The 26,038-nt window shown below is 40.0% G+C and overlaps 2 protein-coding genes across 7 annotated transcripts in view; both read left to right on the top strand.

The window, feature by feature from the left end:
* sipa1l1 (signal-induced proliferation-associated 1 like 1) overlaps positions 1-18,265 on the top strand; it is a 119,500-nt gene extending 101,235 nt beyond the window's left edge. For 2 of the 4 annotated variants that reach the window (XM_077220389.1, XM_077220390.1), the window contains exons 13-21: positions 7,593-7,690; positions 8,502-8,944; positions 10,303-10,530; positions 10,985-11,144; positions 11,677-11,902; positions 12,253-12,426; positions 13,394-13,505; positions 13,664-13,742; positions 15,365-18,265. In XM_077220389.1, the coding sequence (XP_077076504.1) occupies positions 7,593-7,690; positions 8,502-8,944; positions 10,303-10,530; positions 10,985-11,144; positions 11,677-11,902; positions 12,253-12,426; positions 13,394-13,505; positions 13,664-13,742; positions 15,365-15,508 (1,664 nt within the window). In that variant the 3' untranslated portion in view covers positions 15,509-18,265. The remainder of the gene's footprint in view (positions 1-7,592; positions 7,691-8,501; positions 8,945-10,302; positions 10,531-10,984; positions 11,145-11,676; positions 11,903-12,252; positions 12,427-13,393; positions 13,506-13,663; positions 13,743-15,364) is intronic. The other 2 variants (XM_077220391.1, XM_077220392.1) reach the window with 1 other exon arrangement.
* Positions 18,266-25,419: 7,154 nt separating this feature from the next.
* The window catches only part of rgs6 (regulator of G protein signaling 6), a 60,384-nt gene continuing 59,765 nt past the window's right edge, over positions 25,420-26,038 (top strand). For 2 of the 3 annotated variants that reach the window (XM_077220402.1, XM_077220404.1), the window contains exon 1: positions 25,420-25,723. The gene's annotated coding sequence lies outside the window, so the exon portion shown is untranslated. Of the gene's footprint in view, positions 25,724-25,745; positions 25,863-26,038 lie in introns of those variants that run through there. The other variant, XM_077220403.1, reaches the window with a different exon arrangement.

The following is a 26,038-nucleotide window of genomic DNA, read 5'->3' on the forward strand; positions in this document are numbered from 1 at the left end:
TATTTGTTCTGCGTTTTCTTTCTAAACAGTTAGGCTATGTTTATGTGGTATTTTTCATGTTTTCATCACGCAATCATATTTTTGATGCGGTGGTGACGCGTTCACGTAACAACATGATGAGGGTGGCGGTGGCGCTGCCGATAAACCACCTAAAGCTGTCACAAAGAGCCGGCAAAAGCAATGAATGATTATGAATGTCAAATATAGCAAGGAGACATTTGAATTGTTTATTAATAAAGAAGAAGTTGACGTTGCTGACTCGCGATCTTCGCAGTAGTGAATGCACCACAGAGAAATGCACATTTCATACAGATAAGCAGAGAGCAGTCCGTTTTCTTTCGTTTTGAATTGTTCTGTTTACAATTAGACATTTCAATATAGATTGAAATATATTTTTCAGGTCTGTGAAGTAGGCTACCTAATACGGTGAGTTTCGTTTAATTTATGAGACGCGCTCGCGCAGGCGCCTCCGTGTCGTGATCTACTGTCTGCTACTGTCTGTCTGCGATTTACTTCTTATTTATTATATCCAGGTAATTGGTTGATAAAACATTGATTAAAATTAAGAGACAATTATTACAAATCGAAATTCACTTTAACCCCTGGGGGTCTGAGGGGTTTTCTGGGTCCTGGAGGTGTTCTGACATGCTCTGACATTTGTGCTTTTTTCAGTTATTTATAAACATGTCTATATAGCACAAACAGGGCTACCGTAATATGTGAGCAAGATGTATGTACATGTTTGTATTTTTGAGAGAATAATGTTTATGCGTGGTTATTGAAAAAACTAAAACTTAAAGTGTCTGAAATAAGGCCCCAAAACACATACTAAATATGTGTCTACAAGACTTTTGACTAATGGGTGTTGTTGCCTAGAGTTTTTGCTTCAAAATGATCTGAAAATCATCCTGCCTAATCATTTACACAAAACAATACATTGATTTAAATTTTATAAGACACCTTTTGTTTGGAAAGGCAATATGTGTGGAGGCGTGTTCACACCTGAGAAGACAAAGGCCGGATAATGTGCCACATACATAATGAGGCTAATTAATATGCAGCTTTCACACAGGTGTGTCACAGGGTCCCAAAGAATGCAAGGACAAAAGAAATTATCTATATATACATATTTTACAATTAGAAATTGTAACCAATTACAAATAGGTTACAATTACAACAACAATTACAATTTTAACAATATTTCAAGTGTATTCTTTCTTTGTAAAAAGTATACATTTTATCATACGTATTAAAAAAGGTAAGGATTCATTATTTTGAATATTGGAACAAACACTATAATAACATCTTAGTTGATAATTCAATATACCTACTTTATTTTTGACAAAACATCATACTATAGTATATTTAACATGAGCAGAAATTGGTGAACAAAAGCGTACCTATTTAATGTGACAGTAGTCTTTTTTTACAGTCAAAACTTTATAATCTATCTAAAACTAATCACAAAATCTTGTCTAAACATTCATATTTAGTCTGTAACATATTGTGTATGATATATTAGCATATACATGTTAATTTGCAGTTTGTTGCTTATACAGACATTTTATTTCAACATATTTCAGTCTATTTTTACTCATCTTAGTAGGCTATAGCAATATAGTTTGGATGTTCATGTAAATTTAATAACATGTTTACTAATGTAGATGCGAGAGTGTATGAACGGCACAGACACGCGCTGTATAACTGTAGTAAACAAAGCGGCGATACCAGCTCACTTTTTTCCTTATCAGTGCAAAAGAGACTCAAATTACTCTGTTGATTTTGATCTTACATATAAGTGCTGTACATTATTACATCCTGTTAAGTGTCAATTTTTTTTGTGGGTACTCACAATGAAAACAAAGTGTTGTGCTTTTCGTCAAATAAAGAAAAACAAACATGATGCGCGTTTTACCTTCTCTCGTCAGTGAGGTCCATTCTGAAACGCGTCGGAAAAATGAACTGTAACTCTGTCAATACTTGTCACAGAGATACGAGAGATTTCTCTTTATGAAGCTGAAATTCGATTTCGCGATTTCGGTTTCATTTCGCATATCGTTACAGCCTTAGAATGTTAAGTTCTACTACTGTATATCTATCTTGGTGAAAGTTACTCCAAAGTAATCCAGGATAATGTAACGCATTGCTATTCTGAGACAGTAATATTGTAAGGTAATGAATTACTTTTAAATAACAGTAACAAGTAATGTATAATGTATTACAGTTTGGAAGTAACTTGCCCAACACTGACTACTTTAAAAAAAATGCGGGTCAGGAAACGGGTCGGGTGCAATATTTTCTTCTTTTTTTTGCGGTCCGAGTTGCTGGCAGTTAGTTGAAAAAGTCGGTCGGGTGTGGGTTGTTTATACATTGACCCGCGCATCACTGATTCTGATTAATTTAATCATATTTTAGTTGTCCATTTTGCTTACATATATATTATTATTATACAGGGAACATTCTGACTTTGTACATTTAGGAAGATTAACAACAGTCCATTTGCTACTTATTGAACAGATGTAATCAACTTGTCCCACACTGTTTTTGCTATGCATTTTTATTTCAGTATTATTTAACAATAACAACCCTGATGTTACAGACATGTTAAGGACAGGTGCACTATTATTTTACAAAGAGTAAAATTAGGACTCTTAGGACTTAGGATTTTTACCTGGTCAGGGATAAAGTGGGTGAAAAGATCCCATAGGTTTACATTGGAAGAAGGATCTGAGCATCAGAATATCTAAGGGACTTGAGGGTGGGCTCTTTTGACTTCGGCCAGTAAGTAACCTCTCAGAACACCTTAGCAACTGCATGGTAATATCCTGGCAACCACCCACGACACCTTAGCATAGTGGCGGCCACACGGGCAAGCACCACTCACATTCACTTGAAGATATGTAAAAACCTAGTCTTTCTTCTCAAGTACTTTCATTAGAAAACACTGAAAGTGACACATTGTTTTAACTCAAGAGCTCAGGGAGACGCATTACAGACGTGTTAGCATGAAAACCAATGCAATGAAACACTCCTTTTTAGGGTGCTTGTTGCCATGCTGTAGGCTATGTGGTTTTGTTATTCCATATTTCCACCTGGCATTAACTGCTTCTTTTTCTTTTGGGCCACACTTGTTTTTACCCGCAGCTCGGCTCAGTTTGGTCTTCTCACACACAGCAGATCATCTGATCCTTCCCTCCCCCTGAATACCTCTCTCTTGTGTAACCATGGTCAACCTTAGCGTGCTCGATAGATCAAGCATAGCCTTTGAAAGTAAGCTGTGTCCAGTGAAAGGCAGCTAACATAAACGTGGTCTCAGAACAGCGTGCTGTATATGGGTTCAAGCAAAGACAGAAATACCTCCTCTTCCTGCTGGTACGGTTGTGTAAGCAGCGCTTTGTGTCCCTCTAGCACAACCCCCCCCCCCCCCCCTCCACACACACACACACACACACACACACACACACACACACACACACACACACACACACACACACACACACACTCTCACTCTTCAAGGTCCAAGTGTGCTGTGACTCACACTACCACCCCCTTTCTGCATATTTTTCTTACTTCTCTTCCTCTCTCCATTCCTCTGCTTCTCCACATGTCTCCTGTTTTTGACAGGAATATTACTGTTTTTTTTAAAGACTGCAGGACCTGCAGGCAGTCTTATGCTACCTCCATTGTGTCTGTCTGTCTCTCGCTTTGTCTCTGTTTATATCCCTCTTTTGTATATTTCTCTGTAACCATCTCACTGTTGTCAGCTCCTCTGACTGTTGTGGTCAAGCGGCCCACCTCCTCACTCTCTGGACCCCTCTTAGCTCCGCTTTGTGGCATCTCGAAGACACGGATGGTAATAGCAGGGTCCAGCCCACACGAAACGCATCAAAACACATCATGAGCATTTGGCTGCCAGTACCCGTGCTGTAAATGTTACCACAGCCTAGAATTACAGTGCTGGTCAAAATTATTTGCCCCCTTGGTAAATATGATCAAAGATGGCTGTAAAAATAAATCTGCATTGTTAATCCTTTTTAAAAAATTGAAAAAAAAATTCTAACCTTTCATTGAAGTAAAATAATTGAAAGTGGAGGGAACATCACATTATGAAATAAATGTTTTTTTCCAAAGCACAACTATTTGCCCCCTTTTATTAAATACGTTTTGCAACCTCCTCTTTCCAAGATAACAGCTCTGAGTTTTCTCCTATAATGCATGATGAGTTTGGAGAACAACCGACAAGAGATCAGAGACCATTCCTCCACACAGAATCTTCAGATCCTTCAGATTCCCAGATCCATGTTGGTGTTTCTTCTCTTCAGTTCAGCCCACTCATTTTCTATAGGGTTCAGGTCAGGGGACTGGGAAGGCCATTGCAGATGCTTCTGGGAAGGCCATTGCAGTGACCCATTTTTGTTTTGATTTTGATGTTTGTTTTTGGATCACTGCCCTGTTGGAAGATCCAAACATGGCCCATTATAAGATTTCTAGCAGAGGTTGTCAGGTTTTGATGTTTTATTTGTTGGTATTTGTCGAATCCATGATGCCATGCATCTGAACAAGATGTCCAGGACTGGCAGAAAATTAGGCCAACAGCATTAAAGATACAGGAGAGCATTTCATTTTACACATGGGGTACTTTTTATCCCTGTGTGCACCAAACCCATCTTTAGTGTTTGCTGCCAAAAAAGCTATTTCTTTTCATCTGACCAAAATCAAAACAAAAATGGGTCACCGAGCTGAAAACCAAGCATCTGCAATGGCCATCCCAGTCTCTGACCTGAACCCTATAGAAAATTAGTGGACTGAACTGAAGCGAAGCACCAACATGGATCTGGGAATCTGAAGGATCTGAAGATTCTGTATGGAAGAATGGTCTCTGATCTCTTGTCAGGTGTTCTCCAAACTCATCATGCATTATAGGAGAAAACTTAGAGCTGTTATCTTGGAAAAAGGAGGTTGCAAAAAGTATTTAATAAAAGGGGCAAATAATTGTTCCCAATGTGTTTTGGAGAAAAACATTTATTTCATAATGTGATTTTCTCCCCATTTTCAATTCTTTTACTTTAATAAAAGAATAGATTTTTGCATTTAAAAAAAAAATCAAAAGGATAAACAATGCAGATTTATTTTTTACAGCCATCTTTGATCATATTTACCAAGGGGGCAAATAATTCTGACCAGCACTGTATATCTCACTCTCATGATTGCAGACGATTGTTCGGAGAATGAGAGGTCAGTCACCAAATGCTTGACTTATGTCTGTGTTGTCTCTTGGGGTGGTAAAGTCACCTCTCTGATTTGTTATATTTATAAAGATTCAAATTTTAGACCCAAAGAACCTTAACCTAAATAAATATAATAGGAATTTTGTAAAAAAAAAAAATATATATATATTTTATATAGATATTTATTTTAAAATGATTTAATCAAAGACTATTTATGCACCACTAAAACTAACGATATACAAAAAAAGCTAAAAACCCATTCTTATTAGTAAAGTAATTAAATGGTCATTTAAAAATCCCACCAGGCAGAATCTCAGGGTGGGCAAATATACAGATTAATTCATCAGCTTTTGATCTAAATAATGCAGAATTTGTTCAAATTAGAGGAAGACAAATACAAGAAGGTGGAAGAAGGGAAGGGGGACGGAGGCCAATAAAACATTTTTCTCTGAGATTTGTTCTACTGTAGTTGACCATGCATGCAATATTCTGACGTGAGTAGTTTTCTAAACTAAGTTTGAGTAACAATTCATATCACTCGACGTCTGTGATTTCATGTACCGATTCAGATGGGACTAACATCTCCATGTTTATTACAGAGGTGGGTGTGTGTGTTTTCTAGATGTGGACGTAATACAGAAGGTCATGTGTTGTGCTTGCGTGCATCACAAATGACGTATATGTTTTATATTACTTGGGTACAACTTGGTTGGCTGTTTATAATAAACCCACAGAAGTGGGCAGAGACATGTAGACAAGTATCTTACCTGACACTGATATTAAAATGGGCCATCTTTGTAATTTCCTTGATTTGGCTCTATTTATTAATATTGAAATAAAATGAAATCATGCAAAAGTTTGGAGTGTAAACGGTAGCTCAGGTGGGTAAAATAAAACAAGAAGCATTAGGATAATACAATATCGGCTATCACTGACATCCGCATTCAGACAGGATTAGATTTCTCACAGTAGGTAATTTTCCCTGGAATTTTTAATGAGGTTGTGTGAGAAAAACATAGACAAGGCACTTTCGGACATTGTGAAACATGAATTTCTGTAATGTCCTCCATGAAAACTAGTCCTGTTCGAATAGGGCTCTTGTCTTTTTTCCTATGGAAGGCTGGAAGCTATATGACAAATTGCATATATTTATTTACCTGGACAGTGCATATTAACAACAATAGACCTGTAACATGCCAGAATTAGCCAAGGGCTAATCCATATGAGGCATACTTTTTGCCATTTTTGACAGATTTCTGACATTTTTAATGATGCTCATTCACATCCCAACCTTTACTTTTACCCTGTAGCTTCTATATACTTTTCCTGAAGTGATGTTCCATTTCTCTAAAGCAGTCATGTTAGCACAAAATTGTACATTCAGGAAATAATTTGAATTGAGTAAAGCGTGTTTGATTTCATCTTAAAAGATTGTGGTTTGTACAAACTGAGTTTGAGTTCTGAGATACTGCAAGGTATTATTATTATTCTGAAAAACAAACTAAACTGCTTTGAATAGCTAAAGGGAGGCAGAGGCAGGAAGTAGGGTGTCAAGAGGGGAAGGAAAGCCTTTTCATAAAGCTCGAAAGGAATTGCCCCCCTCTGACAAAGCAATGTCGCAGTGGCTCATGCATGTACAAAGAAATGGCCTTATTTTCCTCTTTTTTTTCTCTCTCAAATATATGCCCATGTCTACTCGATTATGTCTTAAAGTCTGTGTAATCAGTCTGTGTGAACTGTAACACAAAGTCTCTGACGTTTTAGAATCATTTCAAGTCTGTGCATTTTCCGACATTCTGCTTCCTGTCCATCCAACCCCTCCCCCTTCTGAATTCTGTGTACTTTAATTGCTTGTACCATCTATTTTTGTTATGGTGGCCATTATGTAACAGCCAACGATTACACAATAGGGTCTTTTGCACTCACTGTCCTGTAATAAAATCAGCATAGACTGCATAAACTATATTGGTCAAATCAGATTTCTTTGAGATCAAATTGTGATTTTATTTCTAGAATGATAAACTATTGTGTGTGTGTGTGTGTGTGTGTGTGTGTGTGTGTGTGTGTGTGTGTGTGTGTGCGTGTGTGTGTGCGTGTGCGTGTGCGTGTGCGTGTGCGTGTGCGTGTGCGTGTGCGTGTGCGTGTGCGTGTGCGTGTGCGTGTGCGTGTGTGTGTGTGCGCGTGCGCACGTGTGCTTTAGGCTTTGTTTATGACATTTCTCATCTAAATGAGTCTCAAGTGTGTCTGTTTCCTCCCTGCTGTTGTGCCCTCATTTTCAGTATTCACCAATGTGTGTGTTTTTTTTTTTTTGTTAAGTACTGTCTAAATGTCCTGTTTTCTAATGCAATCTGTTACCTTCTGTAGATGCTCCAGTCACTAAGTCTAGCTCATCCTACTCAGGCGGCCCACGCATCCAGAGACAGGAGCAGGTCATTCACCTTTCACCCAAGAAGGGCAGCCAGGTGGGTTCTCAACGGCTGCATACAACCGCTCTTAAAAATGGCGCCCCGTGGTACCTCACACTAAAGGAGCTTTAAGTGGCGAGCATTACCATAAAATACCACAAACAATAGTTTGTTAAAACTAAGTTAATATGTTAATCAGAAATATGGTCAAAAAGCACAATTTGTATGGTTGAGGGTGGACTATTTTGACTTGAGCCAGGAATCAGCCTTAAGCAACATAGCAATAGCAGAGCAACGCAAACAAATCCACTCAGAACACTTTAGCAGCTGGGTCAGTAACTTCTACACTACTGTATATGTTATCAAATATTGGTGGTCAGTATGATTTAAAAAAAAAAAAATTTGGGAAAGAAATTAAATTGATGTAAAGTTACAGTAGACATTTATAATGTTACAAAAGATTTTAAATATTTTTTCTATTTCAAATTAGTGCAGTTATTTTGAACTTCATATTCACTAAATACTGAAAAATTAGCAGTAAAAGGCTTCTGAAAATTCAGTTTTGCTATCACAGGCAAAAAAAATACCTGAACAAGACAAACCTGGTCTTGTCAGAAAAAGCACACAGACATGAGTCTAAAGGGGTCCTCTCTATGATATCACATTTTTTTGCATGTTGGTTGCACCACATTTTGTTGGTTGACTTTTATTTAGCACATAATTATTAATAAGCAGTAAAAGCAGTTTGTTAAAAAAAATCTAAGAAATACTGTGCCTTTGTATCATGGCATAAAATCTAGTTTTCCTGTCTAGTTTAGCTCTTTCTGAATATTTGACCTTTTCATCAACCATTTCCTTTCTCTTACAGTCTGAAGGTCCATACTCCCACTCCAGCAGTAATACACTCTCCAGTACCACGTCTAGTGGGGGTCACAGCGATGACAAGTGGTATGATCTGGGTAGTGGAGGGGCGGGAGAGCAGCCGGACTCTGAGCCGAACGGTCTGGGTGGTGGTGGCTATCTGCAGGGTGCTTCAGCTGACAGTGGCATTGATGCTACATCATACGGGGCCACCCATGGGAGTTCTAGCTCTCTGCTGGCTGTGGGAGCTGCTGGGGCCAGAGAGAGAGCTCCTTCACCCTGGCACAGCCCCACAGAAGGGGGCCGGAGGGTGCTTGAGAGGTCCCCTCCCGTTGCAGAGTCACCAGTGTCCCCTGCTGATCCGCCACCAACTACCCGAAGCCCACCGACCCATCTACTGGTCCGGGATGGCAGTTCTTACAGTCTGAGTGACATGGCCTCCCATTCTAGGTATTCTTTGATTCACTTAAAAAACATCTACAAGTCTCAGTAAAAGTTTATAATTTATTTATTTTTTATTATGTGAACTAGCAAGCAACAACCTAGCAAATACTCAAAACTCCCTAAGCAATGCCCTTGCAACCTTCCAGAATACCTTAGCAACACTCTGGCAACCACACACAACATCTTAACATTGTGAAGGTGGGCTTTTTTTATTATGGCCTGTAAGTGGCCCACTTAGTAATACCAAAAACTTTAGACTTTATATACAGAAAGACTGTGCACTCGTATTACTATGAACGGGAGAAAGTGCAATGTGCAATATGGCGGAATAAGTCACGCCTTCTAAAGGATAGAGCCAATCACCAATTGGTAAAGTCATCACGTCACTGCAGCTGCCGTTAGAAGAGCCTGTTCCTATAAAACAGTCAAGGTGATGATACACAGGGCAACTTTTTGAGCAATTTTGCTGGGCAAACTTCCCGAGCGATTGTTGCTTGGGCACTTTCCCATTGAAAATGGTAAGTACATTTCTATCTGGATAATTTTGATCTGTCGTGGGCCCTGTGTCTCATCTGGTTGCCCGTTGACGTCAACATTGCCCAGCAACATTGCTCAAAAAGTTGCCCAGTGTATCATCCCCTTCAGTGTTCTGAGATGCGTGCTTAGGACTGTGCAGGCTTGGTTCAGCCTGGAAAATGCTGCTTTTTGTCATGATTCGAGCATTTAGAAACTAAATTTATGAGACAGTTGTTGGCAGATTGGTGATTTTCAAATATGAAATTTAATCGTAATCTTGCCAAAAATACCCATAACACCTTAGATGTACCCTAATAACACCATGGCAACCACACACAACGTTTTAGCAACCAACCACCTAGCAAAACCCAGAACACATTTGAAGTGTCGTAGCAACCACCCAGAACACCCTAACAACTGTATAGCAAAACCATGGTAACCACCCAACACGCATCTTTGCAATGTGGCAGTGGGTTGATTTGATTTGAGCAAATAACTAACCATCAATACCCAGAACACCTTAGATTTCCCCACATTATAATTTCTCTAGAAAGCACCCAGAACACCCTAGCAACTGCGCAGCAACACCCTGGGAACCACACACATCTTATCTTTGGGCAAGAAATGTTTATCTATTCAGAAATGTGCTCCAGGGTTTGGATGTTAGTTTTGCATGTCATGTTACAATTCTTTGATATACTGTATACATTTTTTGTAGTAGTAATATCATGGCAAATAATGTTATATGTATGTGTACACATGCTATAAAGTATGTGTACTATTTTTCTAGGTTATTTATTTTCTGAGACAGACTAGACATGTTTTCCCATTATCTGGCTCTCCCTCAGCACACGCCACTCTGTCAGCCCTGCAGTCCTGAGCTCCAGCCACAGCTCCCCACGTGAAGAGTCTTCCTCGGCCACCTCCCCCTCTTCCTCCTCCTCCTCCTCCCAGAGCTCGGTGTCACCTGGCCCCAAGAGTTTCTATCCACGCCAAGGGGCCACTAGCAAGTACCTGATCGGCTGGAGGAAACCGGGTAGCACCATAAACTCTGTGGACTTTGGGGACACACGCAAGTAAGTAAAGGTGCTCAGCTGTGGGGATGATGGATGGTTAAAAGATATGTGACTGGATTATAAAGATGTGAAGGAGAGATGTTTCAAAAGATACACAGGGAAACGGTCACAACAAGTTTAAGTTCATAAATCATGGAGTACTTGCAGTCTTGCTAGATAAATTTGTCACGTTGTTTAATAGACAAGTTAATGCTCTTGTTGAGTTTGCTCTGACCGCTCTTTTCAGTGACAATAAATCTATGTAATCTTTTTGTCAAAAGAGTTTAGGTTTTGTTTTCCTCTGGCTCTTGAATTCATGTTTTGTACTAATACATGACTGCCACCTTCTGGAGAGGAAGAGTAATAACAGTAAAACATCATATTGATCCTGTAAATGTAGAAATGATTGCCTTAAAATTGACAGAGTCAAGGATTTGATGTTTAATTCAGAATCTTGTCTGCCTATTCCCCCTAGAAGACCACAGGGTGAGGGGACAGACACTGGGTCTTCTCAATCCAGGCCCTCTCTTAGGGATCTGCACTCTCCTCAAGCCATGTGCAAGTCCACAGTGGAAGAAGATGTGAAGAAACTGATCGTGCCAGAAATTTCCTCATCCACTAAGCACAAGGGGAAGGTACGTCATCAACTGAAAAGCACTGTGATACTGAGCCAGTGTGCTGCCATTTTTGTGTTTTCATTTACACTAGTAGCTCACGAAACTGGTGTTAGTGTCTTGGTATGGCTCTGTTTCCAGTAAATGCTACTTTACATGATCTCAATGTCAGCAAGCACTGAGTTTGCCTCACTTATAATATACATTAGAAAATACAACATGTCAAACATTTCACCAGATTTTAAAAATGTATGCATTTGTAAATCTGTTGCCAACAAAGGAGAAGCTTTAACCCTGCCAAAATAAATATATATATTTATATATTTAAAAAAAATTACACGATGAAATGGTCTTATTGTAATATTTTTAATAATATTTTCTTTTTTATAATCATATGATATATTTTCATACACCAAACCTGTAGCTCTTTAAAAAAATGCATTTTAAATCACAATAACAATTGTTATTAAAAAATGAAATGATGAAAAATGAGGATTACTTTAATACAGGGTCAGTTACTGTAATCATATCCCTTCTTCCTCCTTCCTTGCAGTCCTCCTCCTCAGGTCTAGCAAGCTCAGGGCGCCGTTCTCTGCAGCGCACCCTGTCAGATGAGAGTATATACCGGGGTCAGCGGCTGCCATCTCTGGGAGATTCCATTCTGGAGCAGGCTCTGGCTAGCGACGTGCTCTTCAGCTGCTCTACCCTTCCACGATCGCCGACCACCCGTGGCGCCCCACTGCGCAGACCTTCCTACAAAATGGGCATCAAGATGCATGGTAAGAAAACCTGTCATGATTGGGTCATAGTGCCGTTACAGGGTAGCACAATCTGCTGTATAGAGATGTCCTAGAAATGCATGTATCATAGAGCAAATCTAATAAGCCTGGAGTCATCAACAGGGGGTCTGCGACAGCACTGCAGGGGCTCCACCAATTATTGTTTGATCTCAAACAAATCTTTGTGAAAAATACAATAATTTTACAACTTAATTTCCCCATCCTACAATAATTTCCCCATTATGTTGTGTAAGATGCACACTGCACAATCTCTAACTGGGCAAAAGCCCTCAATCACACACATGCGCACACACATGCCACCTCACGTTTTCTCATTGGCTATGTGTTAGGTGACCTCTCAGCGTCTGACACCTCTCTAGCAGACCTGCACGAGCGGCACAGGCTGCCTCCTCCTGAACTGGGTCTCATGCCCCTCCCGGACACGGACACAGACAGCGGCCTGGACTGGACCCACCTCGTGGATGTTGCCAATGCTTACGAGGGTGAGAGAAGACCACAGCGCAGTGAGCCCATTTCTCTTCTCTTTACCTGTCCTCCTCAGCTATGTAACAGTTTTGCACAATCCATCTGTCCATCTTCTATAGGTGGGAGAGGTTTTTACTTAGTTAAAATGTACATATTAAGGTGTTTCTTCAAATACGGGCACTTTCATATGCCAGGGGTTGATTGTTAAAGCTACACTATGTCCGTTTACGGTGAAAAGTCGCTTCGGCTCTAAATTTGACATGGATCAAGAAAAACTGATCAAGGATCATTCAAACCTGCAAACCTCTGCAAGACACATGATGCAGTTTTGTAGTTTTGGTTTTAGTCATTTTAACTTACTTATTCGAGTTAGTTGCCTAGTTAGTTAGTCTTATATTCGGGCTTTATTTCAATTACTGAAAACAAGTTGACTGACTGCATACAATTATGATTCATAAAATTAGCATTAGAAAGCGACATTATCCCAAAAATGCTATTTCCATCAGTGTCATTTCCACCACAGAATGTTATCAAACAGCAAACACAAAACATATGTGGAGAGAATGGTGCGTGATGGCAATGTTCATGAAAAAATGCCATTTGACTGTAAAATTAAATAACCTAATGAGATTGTGAAATGTTATTTAATTTCTAAAGGATCACAACACCACCAAAAGTGCCCAATATTAAAGAAACACCCATTACTGGGGTTTATGACTTTAAGGATTTATCCATTTTGAGCAAGATGTAATATGCTGAATTTGCTGAAACGTAAGGATTTAGAATGAGTGAAATGCTGTAACATTAATGGAAGTGTCCCCTGAGGGCTTGCACTGCTGGACAGATGTGAAATAATGTGCGACTGTTAAGCTCGAGGTGCTTCTTTATCGTATGCCTAATAATGCCTTCACAGTTAAATAAACGCTCTGCTTGTCATCATACCATCATCTCTCTCTCTCTTTCTCTCAACTCCATCACACTCTTCTCCTCCCATTCCCCTCTCAGTGCAAAGAGGGTTTATGTTTAGTTCTCAGGACGTCAGTCAGAGAGGAGAGTCTTCACTCAGTCCTCAGCATCTAGAGCTGCAGCCAGTGCCCCACACCAGACTCTCCCCCAGGTACATCCGCTACCCTCTCACTTCTCAGCTTTTTCCTAATAGTCCAACAAATAATCTGTAATTCCTTTTATATGTGTATTGTGTGTGTGGTTTCTTAGTCGTGTTGTTGTTTCTTGCATATGGCATCCATGTTGCCCTAATTCTGGTTCTTCTGTTAGTGAGGGGCCTTCAAGCTACAGTGGGAAGGTTTCTCAGCTGGAGGCTTTGGTGAAGATGTTGCAGGAGGACTTGAAGAAAGTGAGTAGAACTTATACAATATTCATAATAGCCTATTTGACCTATTCAGGGTTAAATAAATCAGGAATAATTGACAGCAATTGATTTATTGAAAACCAATACACACCTGTGCTGAGGGCCGTTGCAAGAATTTCCAGGGCCCTGGTTCTGTTTTTATTCATCCCCCCCTCAGTTGAAGTTATTTTCCGAGGGTGTCGGTTAAAGCGTGGGCCGTCGGGAATCGTTTCCACCTTTCCCTCCTTAATGATGGCCCTGCTTGTGGTGGTAATGCACCAACAATGTGTGAAGCATTCATTTTCAACAATACAAACAGATTGTAGTCAGTTATTCTGCTTTTACTATGGCAACCAGGTGTAAATGTCATTAAAAGTGTAACAGTGCCAGTCAACTTTCTCAGGGGCCTTGGTTCCTGAAGTGTTTTTCAGACAGGGATTTAAGAGTTATGAGCCAATACAACCAGCTATGAGGTGGATCACAACTATTTGAAAATAGGACTTAAAGAAAAATTACTTAATGGCTTTAATAAGGAAAAGAATAACAATGCCATGAAGACAATGGAGAAATTAAAACTATTGATTTAAAGGTGACATATGCCCCTTTTCACAATATGTATTATAAATCTATGGTGTCCCCAGAATGTCTGAAATTTCAGCTCAAAATACCCCCCAGATCATTTATTATAGCTTGTCAAAGTTACCGCGTTTTTGTGTGTGTCCCTTTAAATGCAAATGAGCTGCTGCTCCTCGCCTCCATTCAGAAGCCGGTCGATCCTTTACACAAGCTTCGGATACCACCGCAATAACAAACGCGAATTTCAGTCAAATCTCCGAAAGAACCTGTAGCAGAGTGCAGCCTTACAGAGAGACTAAGGAAGAGATTGTAACTTTTAGACTGAACCTGGACGTTTCTGAATGGTTAGTGGATACATGGATGTAGTTGTTGTGGAGTTACATTGATTAATCTCATCGACTTGCATGTACTGTCATGTTTAGCTTTTACACAAGTTGACAGTTCCCTGAGGTCTTTATAAGACAGCTGTGACATTTTTTGGTCAAATAGTGTTTGTCTGAGCTGCCAACGTCAGAACAGGTTGCATGCTTTGCTCGAACTTTTGCCATTGCTTTAGAACTGGTTACACTATTGTCGATTGCGTATAATAATGCGTAAACCAAATGACGGCGCCATGGGTGGAAACGCACAGATTAAGTGGCGCTAATATTATAATAATATCCCCTTCCTACGTCAGAAGGGGAGCGAAATCAGGTCGGCTTGATTTTTGAAATGCATGCAGAGATTGGCTTACCATAACAAAGTTACTGGGTTGTCACTTTTCAGGTTTTCAGGGTTGGTCGATGCACAGGGTACCCTATTATAGCACTTAAACACGGAAAAAGACCGATTTTCATTATGTCCCCTTTAAAGATTTTTCGATTCTCTGCTTGGTAGAAATTTCTCTACAAAAATCATGAGTAATGTCATTTTTTAAGTTGAAAAAGTTGTCTTACTTTGGTAAAGTTGAACTAATGCTGGCTGATGACTTCAACAATTACATATACCAATGTTAGTGTACTCACCCTCACATTTATCATTCTCTCACTCACTAAGTTTTTCTTTTCCTCCAGGAAAGGGAAGAGAAATTGAAACTGCAGGCACAAATTAAGAGGCTTTGGGAGGACAATCAGAGGCTGCAAGAAGAGTCTCAAAGCTCTGCTGCCAAGCTCAAGAAGTTCACAGAGTGGGTTTTTAACACCATCGATCTGAACTGAGCCATCTGCAGAAGTCGGTCAAGGTCAATAGACTTCTCGAGGACCAGACAGACATGGGAGAGACTTTTACTCCCATGTGTGACCGGATTGAGAATAGTCCATTCACAATTCAAAACAATTTGATATTCACATTAGCATTCCTCTTCAAACTGTGGCGGCATGGCTCAAAGTCAGGAAAATACAATTCTTCAGCCCTTTTCTGTGATGACTTCTCCACTCTAGATCCCTTGGGGCATCATTAGAAGCACCCACAGGAGTAACTAGTAACTGGCTGTGATGCCAGCCTTTGCCTTCCAGGCTGTTCCATTCTTGTCCCTCCTGTGCCCTACTTACAACTGACAACCTGACATTCAGTTCCAGTCATTTGGACAGTGCTACAGCCCTGCCCCATGTAGACCCCTTGCCTCAGAGCCAGAGTAGAAGACTCCTCTGCTACACGACAACATTTCAGCATCCAGTATCATGTCGTGAACATGCGGCGTCATTGTGGTTTTGGAGTTTGTGCTTTTTTCCCTAACTGTAAAAAGCCCGTCTGCATGTTCTGGTGAAACCAATCTACAAACTACAAATGTGTCGCCCTGCTCTTCAAATACCAATTGCGTTTCAAAAGATGGAATGCACCTTTTTTTCTGAAGGTGGCATGAAGTGTTTTGCTCATAATAAAGTCAAAACTTGTGTTATGTTGTGATGTTTCATATCAACATCAAACGAAGCAATAGCAGGGAGTCTGAATCCTTGTCCTAAAGACTGGACTTTGGCAATATTCTGCCTTGATTCCTCTCAAGTACATCTCAAGTCTTTGGTACGAACACTGATGATCCTACAAGTCTGGAATTTAAGGACATGTCTTATTTTGGGAACAGTTCCATTATTTATTTCATTTATGTTAAGAGTAAACAATTTCGATTCTCTATGCGTGCAGTACAAGGGACATCTGTGAATAGCGTTTATTTCGGAAGGGGATGTCACTTCTTTTGGACTCTGTTTTTATTTTTGGTATTATTTTTATTTCTAGTAGAGTTCTGCCTGAGCTGCAGTATCTTTTGTTGTGCAAGTTGTGGAGCCCTAGTCTGGTATTGTGTTGCTTTAGTGCCATCTAGTGGTAATAAGTGATCGTCTCACTTGACTTCAGCTCTAATCTATTCCAGTTTGTTTCCACGTTGCCTATACACACTCGTAGTGATGGAAACCTTCCATTCAAACAAGAGATAACGCTGTAAAAAGCAGACACACGGGTATTGGATTCAAAATCAGGGATGAGAGGAGGTGCCTTTCTGAGAAAAGAGAAAAGAGGAAGCCTAGGAGTCGTATCTGAACTCATAACAGGAGACACAAGTTGCAATGGGTTGCTTGCAGGAACTAGCCTCAGAAAGAATGCACACACACACAAACGGAGTTAGGTCCTTGGGTGCTTTGGCCGTCATTGGTCAAAGAACGCAGAACCAGGGGGATGGCTTAGTTAAGAGCCAGCTTCACTGTCTGGGATCAATAATATTGAACAACTGCCCTATAATCTCACACCCGGTTATAGCACTTTGCTCTTGTTGTCACTTTCTCAGTCCCTCGTCCAAACATGGCGGCAGACAGCAGAAAGGTCAGGCGTCAAAGACCAAACATCCTGCCCTACTTATATCACTGACCCAAGTAATGTATATTGTATAGATCTACTCCATTATACTGTTTATACTCTTCAGGAAGCACTAGCTGGTTTCTCAGTATAATGAAGATGAGTCGATTTCTGGATACTTTACGTATTATGAAGAAGATGTGCACAATGGATCCGGAGGTAACTTCGATTTGAGTTTGTGAACAGTGAGCAGCCATAATCGATTCTGTTCTAGGAATCACTCGAAGTGTCTCAGAAAGTGCCTCCTGATACCCGTAGAGAAAGAAACACTAAGAATGCCAAACTTTTGCCTTGGTCGGGACGACCTGCACAATGTGGAGAACGACATGAGATTATTAGTTGCATTTCTAGGTTTTGCTGCCTCAGTCAGAAGGGTGAAACGAGAGCATCAAACTCCTTGACTGGACAAAACACGACTTCTATTTATCCTCGCATCACTCCACTCGGGTTTGGTATTCATTCTCCCATCATTCTCAGTCCTTTTTTCATTTTTAAATGCATAAATGGTTTTGTTCAAGGTAAATATTGATGACTGTGGGAATGTGAATTTTAATTCATTCTTTATCTCCTATCTCTTCTTATTTTGTTCTTAGCTTTCTGATTTGAATTTCTTTGCACTGTTTTTTTTTCTTCTGTTTTTCATTTTGTATAAATCTATCGCTATTCGTTTATGGACATGCATAAACATATGGCTCTTGATGTTGCTTCTTGTTCTTGCGTATGCAGTCCCTTTTGAGAGAGATGAGGCTGGGATTGTTTTCCCACCTTTGATCTCTTTTATATTGTGTCATTAGACGTTATTCCATATATTCTCCCATCTAAACTTTAAAGAATTGTGTTTTTAATGATGTGCACATTTTAAAAAGGAGCATTAAGATTACAAACAAAAAGTACTGTTTACATATACTGTTCATCTTTGTAAAGTGTAGAGGTTTAAAAAGAATTTCCAGTGATTACAGTATTAAGGTTTCATAAATAAATAATAATAAAAAAAACTTGATTTGAGGTGCTGTAATTATTCATGAACTGGTCAAAACTAATGGCTCGTGCTTGCCGCCTGCTCTATGAGGTGTAATCTGCCATTGCTTTCTGAGCCAATAAATTAATCTAAATGCAATAGTTGAATGTCATCCCACGTCTCCTCGTGTTTATTATTGCTGCGATCTGTACCTTTGTTTTATGTTTTCGTCTTTCAGTGTTGTGCTTTTGTGGAAGAGGCTGATTTTTACCACGGTAGTGGCGAGGATAATTGCACCTTGCAGTAAGTAATCAGCAAAGCCTGTTGAAGAGCAGGGCTGGATTGCCAAGGGCTCCTCACGTCCTCCTGCTGATCTGCCTCTGATTGTGACGTTAACCCTCTCGTGACCGTGCAGATTGAATCCAGTCCAACGTGATTGTGGCAGTTGCTTCTATTGGTAACGCTGAATTCACTTTTAAATGCTGCGAGAGAATCTTCTTTTTGTGAAAATGCTAATGTTAACCCAAAATGGAAAATAAATGTAAAGGGCATCTCTGACCTGCAGCCGTCGATTCTGTCCGAAAAGTTAATTAAGTCAAATAACCTTGCTGGATTTTCATGTATGTGGTGGTAGGAGACATTTCGGATATATCAGCGAGCAAAAGTTATTATCTGACATGGACTATTGAAAATTGGAAATGAGTGCACGGACCCAGACTGAAGTGGAATCGAGAACTTTGGTTGAACGATGCAATAAGGAATTTTTAGTGCACTTGAAATAAACATGTTGTAGAACAAGTAGTGGGAGCAAAGGGCTTAGAGCTCTTCCCAAGAGTGCCGGCTGTTGTAATGCTGTCACAATCCTGTGCAGATGTTAGCAGACTGAGCTCTCTAGTATTTGCACTAATAGAAGATAACCAGGATAGAAATTGGATAAAGAACCAATGCCATACAAAAACAGCATCTTTGATAACACTTTATAATATGTATACAGTAAAGTACTTGCAAACTGTTAGTTTGGAGTTAATTCATAGTTAATATATTAGTCTCTACGTTATATTAATAGGCTATATACAGATAGTGAGTTCTTCAATTGTTATCACTGTAATTAACCAAATTATTATTGTTTAATTCGCTCATATGTAAAGAGTTAGATTTTGGGTTTTTTAACAACTTATTAACTGTAAATAGTTCTCACTTTAGGATATTTAGGTCATTTAGTGCTTTAAACCACCTTAGACATTAACGGCATTAAAATTATTTTTTTCTTATATACAGTTGAAGACAAAATTATTAGCCCCCATATAAAATATTCAAATATTTCCCAAGTAATGTTTAACAGAGCAAGGGATTTAACACCGTATTTCTTATTTTATTTTTCCTGTAGAGAAAGCCTTATTTATTTTAAATTTGCCTGGAATAAAATAATTGTTTAAAAAAAAACTGCTAAGGTCAATATTATAAGTGCCCTTAAGAAATGATCTGTTTGATTGGCTACAGAACAAACCACTGTTATCCAGTGATTTGCCTAATTAACCTAATTAATCATCTTAGCCTTTAAATTGCACTTTAAGCTGAGGATTAGTATCTTGCGAAACATCTAGAAAAATGTATTTTATATGTCATCATGGCAAAGACAAAAGAAATTAGTTTAGACTTGAGGAAAATAATTGTTAACGCTATCAAAAGAGAAGGATATACACATTTATCAAAGCGTTTTCAATTCAAAAACTGCCATGAGAAGGATTATCAAGAAGTTTGAAGAGACCCACACAGTGGAGTAAAGACTGGCAGAGGCAGGAAGTGAAAGATTTCAAAAACTGTGGAAAGAAATCTAGTGAGAGAGGTTTCTAAAGACCCAGGAACATCTGCCAAGACCCTAGTGAATGATTTAGCCAAGTCAGGGACTGATGTCTCAACGAAGACGGTCACTAGAGCCCTGCACATGCAGGAATGGGCTGTGAGGTTGCTGACCAAGAAACACTCCACTTCTGAAGAAAAGACACTTCCAAGCTAGACTGAGTTTGCCATGGACAACCTGGAGAAAAATCATGCATTCTGGAAATGTGTCCTTCGGTCAGATGAGACTAAACTAGAGCTATTGGGCCATAGAGATGTCGCCTATGTTTGGAGAAAGAATGGAGAGGCGCTCAACCACCGTTCCCACAGTGAAACGTGGCGGTGGGAGTATAATGCTGTGGGGATGTTTCAGTGCGTTTGGAACTGGGAATCTCGTCAGGGTCAAAGGAATCATGAAAAAGGAATTTGAGAAGATTTTGAAAGACAATCTCCAACAATTTGGTTTGGGTCGGTGTTTTCTCTTCCAGGATGATAACGACCCAAAGCATGACTTGCTTCTGCTGAAGAACTACCTACAAATTAGCAAAGTGAACGTTCTTAACTGGCCAGCACAAAGCCCAGACTTAAATCCAATAGAAAATCTGTGGGGCACACTGAAGACCAGAGTCAATGCCTGGAGACCAACGCATCTAGAGGAGCTTGAGAGATTTGGAGGAGGAATGGGCTGGGATTCTTCAGGAGACATTCCAGAAACTTGAGAACTACAAACGACGATTAACATGAGGGCTAATAATTCTGACCTGTAGATTTTTATTCTTGGTTTTGTTTCTATTTGTAGCCTATTATAATCACTCCAAGTTTCCTAAATAAACTGTTTAGAAATGCTGTGTAGAAAAAAAACATCTTCGCTCCATTAAACAGCACCTTGAAGAAATGAAATATGAAATATGTCATAGGGGGCTAATCATTTTGTCTTCAACTATATATATATATACAGATCCTTCTAAAAAAATTAGCATATTGTGATAAAGTTCATCATTTTGGAGTAGAAACATCCAGAGCCACCGTGCACAGGCGTGTGCAGGAAATGGGCTACAGGTGCCGCATTCCCCAGGTCAAGCCACTTTTGAACCAGAAACAGCGGCAGAAGCGCCTGACCTGGGCTACAGAGAAGCAGCACTGGACTGTTGCTCAGTGATCCAAAGTACTTTTTTCGGATGAAAGCAAATTTTGCATGTCATTCGGAAATCAAGGTGCCAGAGTCTGGAGGAAGACTGGGGAGAAGGAAATGCCAAAATGCCTGAAGTCCAGTGCTGCTTCTCTGTAGCCCAGGTCAGGCGCTTCTGCCGCTGTTTCTGGTTCAAAAGTGGCTTGACCTGGGGAATGCGGCACCTGTAGCCCATTTCCTGCACACGCCTGTGCACGGTGGCTCTGGATGTTTCTACTCCAGACTCAGTCCACTGCTTCCGCAGGTCCCCCAAGGTCTGGAATCGGTCCTTCTCCACAATCTTCCTCAGGGTCCCGTCACCTCTTCTCGTTGTGCAGCGTTTTTTGCCACAGTTTTTCCTTCCCTCAGACTTCCCACTGAGGTGCCTTGATACAGCACTCTGGGAACAGCCTATTTGTTCAGAAATTTCTTTCTGTCTTACCCTCTTGCTTGAGGGTGTCAATGATGGCCTTCTGGACAGCAGTCAGGTCGGCAGTCTTACTCATGATTGCGGTTTTGAATAATGAAACAGGCTGGGAGTTTTTAAAAGCCTCTGGAATCTTTTGCAGGTGTTTAGAGTTAATTAGTTGATTCAGATGATTAGGTTAATAGCTTGTTTAGAGACCCTTTTCATGATATGCTAATTTTTTGAGATAGGAATTTTGGGTTTTCATGAGCTGTATGCCAAAATCATCAGTATTAAAACAATAAAAGACCTGAAATATTTCAATTGGTGTGCAATGAATCTAAAATATATGAAAGTTTGATTTTTATCATGACATTATGGAAAATAATGAACTTTATCACAATATGCTAATTTTTTGAGAAGGACATGTATATATAGTTGAAGACAAAATGATTAGCCCCCTATGAAATATCATCAGTAAAACAGCTGGTAAACAATAGCCCACATAGCATTTACAGTACCTGAGGCAGTCATTCAGTGTCCACAGCTTGTTAGTCAGCTAGAGAAATGAACACTTGCGCTAAATATTTGCCTATATTCATTATATTTTACTTAACCTGTTAGTGATGTCTTATTTAATGTAGGCTATGTTTAAAATATCTGGCATGAAAATAGAGCCGCTTTGTAAATTATATTTCAACAACGAAATTGGAGTAAAAACATTAGATTTAGAAGTTAATGCAAAAACTGTCTAATGTGCAAGATTTTTAGAACTACATCTTTATCGTTATCTGTTTTAGTATTAAATTTGTATTTGGCGTGGACTTCACAATTACATTAGACGACCCATATGCCTTTGCTTGAGGGTTTTAGCAAACATGCTAATTTTCAACACCTGTGAACACAGGACGCTAATTTTCAACACCTTTATAGTTAATCGTCCTTGGTGTGGACGGCCTTACTAGAGTCCTCTTTACTTTAGTCACAGTCAGACTTTAACACTCGACTTCTATTCTTAGCTACCTGCTCTAATAATTGGCATTTATGCAACATGTGCCCTTTCCTGCAGGTCTCTGGTAAAAAAGAACAAATGCACTGCGCATGTAACACTCTTGTGACATGTTACCTAATGCACACTGAAACATTACTTTCAAGATAGAAATGTCTCTAGTTCAGTGCAAGGAGAAAACACTTGCAGTTGCAAAAGATATTCATCCTGCAGCTCAACGGAAGATCATTTCTTGTCTGCATGAAATGGAAGAGCAGCTAATTTCGTAAAATGACTGTGTGTGCAATGCAATTAGGTCACTGGAGATAGGGAAACACCTCAGTTCATTTCTTGCATCCCTCACTAGTCTAAATAATTAATCTAGCCTGGAGTGGGTGGGTTCCTGATACTGTCAATTTGTGCTGATGTTGCTATGCGCCAATGTCCATTATGACTATATGTGTGTACACATGCCTCTTTGAGTGAGTGGTTGGCTGAATACATTTGTGATTCAGACATGATGAGCAATTACTCCTCCCTAATGGCTTCTGACGGTATTGATTTTTTGGAAAGAGAGCATTTGAGCATGTGCTAATGCATGTTTGTATCAAATTATCTGTATTTTGAATCACAGTATGGGGTAAGTTTCTTATACTATAACTCGAAAACTACCAATATTTCTAGCCTCAAAGTATTGTGTGTAAATGCTGTTGTATTCAGCCATGACACTTTTATACATCCTGACTAAAACAATGAAGGACAGAGAGCCCCAAAAATAGTGTAGGAGCTGTGTTAACACCTATAGGGCTCAGGAAGGGGCTGGCTAGGGTACTGTGCGATAAAGGACACTTCCTGGCACTGATAAATAGCCCTTTCCTGGCTGTTCTCTGCAAAGTAGAGTACTTGCTATAATGGCCCTAGCTAGAAATATGCAAACTGGAAACGCGACGTTCTTGAGCAACAGCATCTCTGATGTGTTATATGTCAGTTTTCTCAGAAACACAGTAACTCCAATTATGTGTACCGGCATCCTACTCTGTGAAGTTACAAGGTGCACTTTCTATAAATCACTCCTTGTTGCATCATATTTTGTCAGAACTGGAAGAAAACATAACAAAAAGTAAAGACCGACTCCCAGTACTCTATCAGGATTCCCTGTGCGTATGTATCGTCTCTGTTGTGCCAGAAGGCCGATTAAGAGCCAGTAGGAAAAAAGAGAAGGGTGGTTTGGGTGCGAGAGGATATGTGTGCATATATGGGATAGAAGAGGGGATGCAGCAGACAAATGAAACCGTACATTACATGAGTGGACCTGCAGGCTTGCTCAAGAACAGGAGACACACTGTGCTCTCTGTGAGGTCTCTGTGGTCCAGATGTGTGACATTCCTGCCCGTTCTCATCCTTTGGCGTCATACATGTGACGCTTTGTACATTTCGTTGAAATCTTACGCACATGGCATCCTTTAGCATCAATATGAGACGCAGAACCCAAGGCGTCATACAGGTGACGCTCGTCTAAATCCAACGCACATGGCATCGTTTAGCGTGAATATGAGACGCAGATCCCAAGGCGTCATAACCGTACCCTACCCCAGACCTAAACCTACCCATAACAGTGCGTGTTATATTGACGCTAAAGGATGTCATGTGTGTAAGATTTCGACGAAATGTCATATGGCGTCACCTATATGACGCCAAAGGATGAGAATGCGTTGGACATTCTGCAGTGGATGAATACTTGTAGTGCATTTAATGAATATTTCTCCCTATTTTCTGTTTGTCTAATCCATTTCAGAACCATGTGATGGAACTAAACAACTGAAACAAAATATAGACTTGTTCAGGCTCCCAGTATCACCCAGATGTGATGATCTATTCTTCCTCTTTCCTTTTAAAGCCATCAAATCACAAGAAGTTAGATTTTCCTTGATCTTTTTAGATAAAAGAGCTTGAGGTACAATTAAAATTTTTACAAAAAAGTACAATTTTAATTTTTTTCTTATGAAGCTCTGAAAGACATCTCGGCCATTCAAAATGAGTTGTGCATGTAGTCTGATTAAAAGTTTTTTTTAAAGCCATATAAATAAAATCACTAATATTTAATTATATAATACCAGATATCTTTTCCTTTAAAATATGAAATGACTGTATTTTCTCAATCTGCTTCTTTTGATGTTTGCACATTTGCTTGAGACTGCGGTGACATCCAATCATTGTTGCATGGCGTTGTTTTCCTTCGGCCCAAGAATGATCTGCTCTCTTCAGGTGTTATAATTCTATTATTTCTAAACAACTAAAGAAATATGTGATAAGGTTTGTTTAGCACCACATATCCTTCTGAAGGATCCTTGATCATTTCTCAATCTGACACTAAACTGTTTGAGTGGCACATTTTATGTGAAATGTCACATATTGCAGGCTTTGCAAAGAGGTTGTTCTTGAAGAATGGGGGAGTTTGAACAAACACAAAACTCGCTGTTCACAGCTTGTGTGTGTGTGAGCACCAGAGCACAGTGCACAACTCTTGTCGCTCATTTCATGCGTGAAGGGACCATTTTATGTTACAGTCTTGTTTTCGGCACAAAAGTGCTAACATTATATGGTCAACTTGAAATGTTAGTATAAAGACAAAAAATGACCCCCTGTACTACTGTTCCTTCTTACTGGATTAGGGTTTAAGAATAAATTGATAAACTGCTGGAGCTTATTATCATTTATTCTTAAACCCTAATCCTCTTAATTTTTAGCAAGATGTCCTAATGAGAGAAATGCAGAAATAAGAGGGGATTACTCAACTGGTATGCCTACAAAAAGCATTCTCTCACTTAATAAACATACGTGCTTGCCAGAAACTACAGAGGGAGACACTCCACCCCCAAACCCCCACCCTCTGTTCTCCTCCCTCCCCTCATTCCCTCCTTGCCTGACACACACACTCTCACACTGAGTTTGCACACATGCCAGGATCCTCACACTGTACCTGAGCACTTCACTCCACGCAGCGACCACCCACGCGGGGATCCAGTGCGCGCGAGACACGGACAGAGTGGAAGGAACCCAGTGCTTTCCACAGCTCCTTAGAGTCTCTCTCTTCATCATCTTCACCCCCACCAACACCCCATCATCATCACAGTCTCTTCAAGCCAGTTAGATCATGAACCTGCTCTTTTCTGGTGTCTAAGGAGGGGAAATCGAGCTCCGAGGAGTGGACGAGGCGGTACTTACTAAGGTAATGCGCTCTTCCAGTCATCAGTTGTTTGTGTGTGTGTGACTGGGTGTCACTGTAAACTTGTACCAATGGTTGCTCGCACTGAACGATCCATTGTCATGTCCAGCGCTGGATTCAAGTGGCTCCCAAAGTGCTGGTGGTGAGTTTGAAGTGAATCATCCTGTCGCCTCGCGCTCCCTGTTGTGCGCGCTTGTGTGTATGTGTGTGTGTGCGTGCGCGAGTGAGGGAGTGCGAGCGTGTCTTTCAGTGACAGGGTTTTCTGCCTCTATATTCGGCATAGCTCTGTGGAGTGCTGTGCGAATTGGGACGGGGTTC

The sequence above is a fragment of the Siphateles boraxobius genome, unplaced genomic scaffold, assembly GCF_051911475.1.
Source record: "Siphateles boraxobius isolate OS27281-9 unplaced genomic scaffold, OSU_SipBor_1 8, whole genome shotgun sequence".
Classification (NCBI taxonomy): domain Eukaryota; kingdom Metazoa; phylum Chordata; class Actinopteri; order Cypriniformes; family Leuciscidae; genus Siphateles; species Siphateles boraxobius.